This window comes from Pinus tabuliformis, chromosome 3_1, assembly GCF_031772625.1.
Source record: "Pinus tabuliformis cultivar Carrire ecotype Pingquan chromosome 3_1, CPIR1, whole genome shotgun sequence".
NCBI lineage: Eukaryota > Viridiplantae > Streptophyta > Pinopsida > Pinales > Pinaceae > Pinus > Pinus tabuliformis.
The window spans coordinates 837661023-837668110 of NC_142301.1; the positions used below are offsets into that span (position 1 = coordinate 837661023).

The 7088-nt window shown below is 35.0% G+C and overlaps 1 protein-coding gene across 1 annotated transcript; it reads right to left on the reverse strand.

The window, feature by feature from the left end:
- Positions 1-4950: 4950 nt before the first annotated feature.
- Positions 4951-5640, reverse strand: LOC149190114 (hydrophobic protein RCI2B-like). The gene is made up of 2 exons (XM_089413362.1): positions 5371-5640; positions 4951-5278 (listed from the first exon to the last, which is right to left on the reverse strand). The coding sequence occupies exons 1-2, from the start codon at positions 5449-5451 to the stop codon at positions 5195-5197; spliced, it is 165 nt and encodes a 54-aa protein (XP_089269488.1). The 5' UTR covers positions 5452-5640; the 3' UTR covers positions 4951-5194.
- Positions 5641-7088: the final 1448 nt, after the last annotated feature.

Genomic DNA, 7088 nt, shown 5'->3' on the forward strand with positions numbered 1-7088 from the left:
TCCATTCAGTTGTGCCCAACTTGTCGTGCAGCATCACCTAGGCGTTGTCGTTCATCCCTCCCGTGCCTCTATTCAATCGCACCCAAGGTCCATATTTAGCCTTCGTTCAGTCACGCCCAAGTCTGCTTGTTCACCATCATGTCAGCCCGTTCAACACTCTGTGCAGCCTTGCCCATTGGGCGGGTGCATTGCCCAGGCCAGTGTCGGTGACACTGCCTACCCGTGCCTTGTCTGCACCTTGCCTGCCTGCAAAACCCAACCTCCCCTGCCCGACCTATGACCCAACTCGAGTCTTCAATATTCGGCCTTCCTTCTTCACTATCCTTTTCTTTTCGCTCTTTTTCAGATGTAGATCAAGTTTCTTGGATGATGCTTAAACACTCGCATGCAACTATTATTTATACGCATCACATCCAACAAAATTCATCCAAAAGTCATGTCATTTGGGCTGCCAATGGGTCAGCCCATGGATCGTCCTACCCACCTTCATGTCAGCCAACCTGTCCACCCATCGCAACACCTCATCACACAATGAACTGCCACGTGCCTTTGTCGCGTCCATGGGTCGGCTCCACCATATAACTATTCGACTGACTATACACACCTCTGCACTTCGCCAAAATGACTACCCGACTTTCCTTGCATGCTCGCTCACTCTTGCCCGACTCGGCCAACTTGTCGCACATGGTCGCCTCACCTACTAGGGCACCTAGCACGCCCTCACCCACTGAATCGCCCATCATGAATGCACCAAGGGGCGGGCACTTGACCAACATGACGCGCCCACTATGTGTGCACCCATCACCATTGCACATAACCGAATTTCATACCAAGTCGTCACATCTGCGCGCTTTCCACGTGAGTTGGTCCAAAAAAGGCACCCTTCACATATGAGCATGCCCGCTATGATTTGGTCGCACGTTCACCCAACTCGGAGGCCTGACACCCTATGTGCCTGGTGCAATGCAATGCACGAAATTAATAATGCAAATAGAGTAGTCTAAAACCTAGTCTCCAATTAGTGCATGATATGTAATTTTAGAAAGATCCAAATTGTGTGTAACTAGTTGTATTGAATAATAAATGAATCATATTATCTTAGATTTAAAATATATAAGCATATTTGAGAATTTTGACACATGCTAGTATGAACATGTTTGTTCTCCTAAAAAGGGTAAAATTAGCAAGTTTTGGGAAAGTTACCATAACATTTACTTGGCACATCAAAATTTATTTAAACTTTTGATTTTACAATATCTAAATTTTTTATCTCAAATAGTTTGTCATTAATATAACAATAGAAATGTAATAACTCATTATCTAGAATTAACAATACTATTAAGATATTTGGAGAAGAGCGATGATAATAAATTCCTTATAGAATTACATGATGGAGTTGTTGGAGAATATTTTGTTAGTGAGAAAACAGGTGAGATAATAGCCCAGAGTAATATTGGGAAACATTATTTAGACATGCACATTTATATTTCTACAGATGAATATTTCAAATGAGCGATGGACATGAGAAGAGATTGACTATTTCAGTTCAACCCATAACAACCAATGAACCTTTTGAGCAATGGGGGTTAGGCATTATAGGGGAGATAAATATAAAATCATTAAAGAAACATATGTATATTATAAATGCCCCATACTATTCCATAAAATATATAGACGCAATGCTTCTAGCCAAGGTAAATGAAACAGTAATCATCTAATATCTAGAGTAGTAATTGTTTACTAGGATTGGTTTTCCTTTGATAATTTTCCATATTTTTCTTCCTAGACATTAACATATTTTTATTTAGAAAAACGAAATTGTTGTGGTATTTAGCTAAGTACTACACACAAAGTAATGACATACATGAATACATTAATAATAATATAATATGGATTCTAAAGAAAATAGCTAATGACCATCAAAGGAATTGACATAGTACATTATGTAACACCCTATGGGATAATAGATAAATCCAAAACATGTCTTAGGATCCTCTCCTTACTTCTTGGTGTATGTAAAAGATGTGATATTTATAACATTCATTTTACTACCCTCTCCACAATTATGAAAAGCCATAGAGTAAATTCAAAACATGTTTTTGGATCTTCTCCTCACTTCGTGGTTTATGGATAAGATTCTAGCTAACATTTTATTACCCTCTCTACAATTATGCAAAGTCTCTCGATGAAAATTGTGTAGTCATCTAATGTAAAAATGGGACCCTACTAACACTAGTAAAGGAGAGGGAGAAAGCTAGGATAAAGTTTGTTGTTCATCAATAGATGGTCAAAATATGGAATAATAAACATTTTGTACAAAAAAAATAGTTTTTATTATGGGTTAAAGAATAAAATTGCATTGCTTTGCAACTTGTCTAGTTCATTTTCATGTTTCTCTTCCTATGGGTCACATCTCTATCTTTGTCTCCATTATGGCCATCTCTTCATCTTCATATGTCATCGTATTTAGGACTTCTTCATTATTATGATTCATCCTCAATATTTTTGCTCCATCATTTTGTACTTGTAAGAATTCATTTTCAATGTTCATATGAAAAGAAAGTCATCTACTAAAATACATTGGTTGAAAGTCACAATACCTATACCTATGAATTCTTTAGGAAACCATTTCACCTTCATGGCTCATCAACATGTTAAACTCCCCCTTAATTATCACATGGTTCCAACATCTTTCACTCTAAGAATAACATACTCTTCAACCTTTAATTGAATATTCATCTTCTCCAGTTAAACATTAAGTTAGCATATGTGTACACCTTGTTAGGAATAAAATTCAAAAAAGAAAAATAATAAAAAGCATAGAGGAAACATAATTTTTACTCGAGAAAAACCTTGTGGGAAAAATTAACCATGAAGATATCTTTGATTTCCATTTGGCCAAATTGTGACAAAGTTACTAGCCAATTGAGCCAAACACCTACTCAGATGTGGCACCTTACGGTGAGGATTCCAAGCATTTAAAAGTATGCATTACATTAATCCATGGGATCAATACCATAGGTCACTAATACCATGTGCTTGAAAACCATGACTATAGAATAAACTAATTTGGCTTTATGACCAAGTCAAGATTACCTAAAATTTCCCCTTTAAACTTGACATGGAGAAATTCTTCCTATCCAGTTTGAAAAAGCCCATATGCCCTCCCTCCCCATTTCTCTACACTAACAAGAGTATGTATGTCTAACAAGGTCTTACAATCATATGCCCATTTACATGCATTTAAACAAAACATTTCTTAATGTTTAAATTTCCATCTCTAAAGTATTTTTTTTGTCTTGGCACTTATTCCACCATCCTCTTAGCTTGGTACACATAGTGCTCTCCTCTCTAGATCTAGCCTCCATTGTTGCATTAGACCGTGCCAAATCTCTATTTCCTCACATGATGCTTACACTATGATCTCCATGAATGCTTTCATTGGCTTAATCTCTTATCAAACTCACCTTCCACACATCCACAAGAACTTGATTTTATTCATATATAGTCATTCCCTTGGTTTCTTTGATCATGCTTCAACTTCCAATGTCCTCTTCATGGCCCAAACCTTGGCTTCATATGCCACCATAACCTTGGCTAGCATTGGTGTATTCATGTTATAGCTTATTTTTCCCACTTTAATTAAGTGAGATGGATCCTAGTTCCTTATCAAAGTTTTTAACCTTGATGCACACTTCACCCTCGTTAACTAGCATCTTTAGTAGGGTGGTCACTCCCACAACATTGTCATCTTGTTTACGGTCACTATCAAACAGTACACAACATGGGAACATGGTACATTCCCAAGGAGATAAGCTCAACCTACTTGTGTATGAGTTGGCTAGGGGTCAATTATTGTAGAAGTTTCTTACCTTCTCAGGCCCCTAAGTGTTTAGATACATCTTCCCAAAAGATGGAAAAAGACTATATAAATTGACCCATCAAAATGGTAAATGGTAGGGGATCATAGAGAAAGTATAGCTCAATTATGCTGGTGGATTTTTATCACACTTCCATTGCATGTAAGAGTAGCCCTATCTTGTTGTAACCCAAAGAGAGTATTCTCCCAGAGGGAGTATTCTTTCCTGGGATTGACGAAGGATCATCGGAAGGTACATTGTATTTCGATTTTTGAATTAATAGAAGCATTTGTGATTTCTTTTCCATATATGGTTTTAATTGATTATATGTGTATGGTTTGGATTTGTACTTGTATATTACAATCGTTTTGTTTGATTGTAATTGTGTGCACGGAATTAGATCTAAGATGTGGAAGTTTTGTTGTCTTAACAAATGCTCAATGATTGTCATTATGTGAAAGGAATTAGATCGAAGATGTAGAAGTTGTCATCTTAACAAATGCCAAGATGCAACGAGATAAAAATATAAATATGCTCTTATTTTTTATTTTCTGAGAGACTACTTCAAACTACATTTTAAATATTAATTACTTGATTGAAAAGTTGGAAATACTATAAATATTTGAAAGATCAAATGTATATCCCACTGGTTGTAATAATCCTATCCGTTGAAAGAATTACTTTTAACATCCAGATGAGAAACAACAAGGGAAGTTAAAATGTAAAAAGGATATTGAATGAATATAAGGATTGCTTTTGGTTTACCATGAAAAATATTAAAAATTAAACGAATATTTAGATAGAAAAATGTGTTTGATAAATTGTTTTTTTATTTATAATTTAATAATAATTTTTAATATATATTTTATTTTAAAAAAATTATACAAATTTAAAAGATAAAAAAATGTAAATTTTTATATATTTTTAATGATCAAACTAACATAAAGTAAATTAATTATTTATGTATACATTGAATAAAATTTTTAAAACATAATGAAATTCCAAATTTCTTCTAATTAACCCATCCTGGCCAAAGAAAATTATTGTGATAAATATTTCCAGACTGGCACCCATCTGGATTTTAGAAATATTTAAAAATCAAATACAATTTATTTAAAAAAAATGAAACAATACAAATTAACTCAGCGTGGCTTAACAGTAACAGATCCAATATTCCTAAACAAAGCAAACAAACTTAGAGAGCGAGGAGCTGCTTCACAGCAGCAGATCCAACAATTTCTATAACATATTTACAAACAAGCAAGTAAAGAAATTCAGTTCTGTGGACATATATAAATGGCACCCAAAAAAATGGGATTATATTCATTGGAATATCACTGCGTGATGGCATAGATGGCATATAATATTCCTGGCAAGTACCCAAGCAGCGTCAGCAGCAGACATAACCAGAATTCAACCTGTCACAAAACAACCATCAGCAGTGATTTAAAAGATGAACATAACCTTCACGCAGGAACCAAAAACTTAAGAGAAGATTGAAGGTTCTCACATGGCAGCCGAATTTGAAAAACACTCCCAGAGGAGGCAGAATTATGGCCAACAAAATATCCACGCAAGTTGCAGTGCCCATGATGCTGGTGATGATACAAACTTGCCCTCTGAAGCTTATCAGAATAGAGGGTATCAATACAACCAACTAGTCACAGAAGTACTATCGAATCCGAACCCTGATCGCAGAAATTAAGTGGTAATGGTGAAAAAGCCTCCACAGAGTCCTCTATTTAAATGAGATTGATACCATGATGTCTCCAATAAGAGACTTCACATGCTGTTTGCTGATAGTTGAAGTTTAATATAAAAATATAAATGTCGGCTCTATCTAGATCTTCGAAAACCAAAAATTCTGAACACGGCTGGTTCCACACGGTGTATATTAAAAGTTGCTTTCTGAACTTTAATATAATGTTTTTCTATTGTACACGTTGTCCATTAATGTGGGCAGTTGCGCTGGAAGCGTAAAACCTCAGGTACCCTCGGTGGCACTATCCATCATCTTGCACCTCATCAACGAGACATGCTGATTTTAATGGTACACGTTATTTTTAATTTAATGCAGGGCAGTTGGCGCAGTGGCCCTCAATACCCTCGGTGGCACTGGCCCTCGTATCAATTTTTGATACGTTATTTATTAAATCTCACTGCGAAATCGTGGTCGATACGGATTTTCGATACAGTAAATTGCAATCTTATAATAATAATATAACATCTCCCAGTCAATCCAAATAATTGAATAACTAAACAATACAAACTCACAGATTATTACTCCACGGGATTTTGACACGAAGTGGGACAGCATATGCTCTCGGACCCGCGTGGTTCTGTTAATAAATTGAACAGATTGATGTAAACAACGCGAGCAATAGCTTTACAAATAATCTCCAACACGCAACCTGTAACTTCACGATCAGAGCTCCCATGGAAGTCATTTCTTTTACTTATAGGAAAAACATGGTGGCTTGCCCTGCCTTTACGAAAGAGTCCTAAAGGTCTCCATCAAGCCGGAAATTGTTAAACGTGCCTTGCCCTCGTTAGTGAAAGCAGCACATAGCTTCCTTGCTTCACGAACAAGCGGCAATAAATTTATAAATTCTATGGTCCTTTACTCATGTCTTCATTTACCTCATCAGAGTTCCTTTCCTAAACAATCCATCTTTGCAAATCATAGTAATAACACTAAATTAGTGTTTGGGCCAGCCTTTGTTTGGTATACATATCCTAAATTACAAAATCCCTAAATTATTTTGACTTTTCTTAAATATTGTTTCTCAGAGTTATCAGTCATAAATTTTTTTGTTATTTAATTGTTTCTCAAAGTTGTTAGTCATACTTTATTTCTAATTTAACTGCTGCCATGAACGTTATTTTGGACCATGGTTAATGAACATGAGTTCAGAAAACGTTTTTTTGGAAGGTTAAAACTTTTTTTCGTTATTACATAAACTATATTAGGGCAAAATCATAGATTTTTCAAAATTTTATATAGAATATTTAAAAGATAAATAAAAATAATAGTTTTTTTTTTTTAAGAGATTTATATAGAATGTAAAAAAAAAAAAATAGATTGTTTCGTTGAGAAACTTTTTACTATAAAATCAAATAACTAATATATTTTAATGAACACAAATCAAGCTAAAAGATTATATAAACCATGATAGTTTACACCAGGACAAGATTAAGCTAAAAACATGGGAGAAATTGTAATAGTTT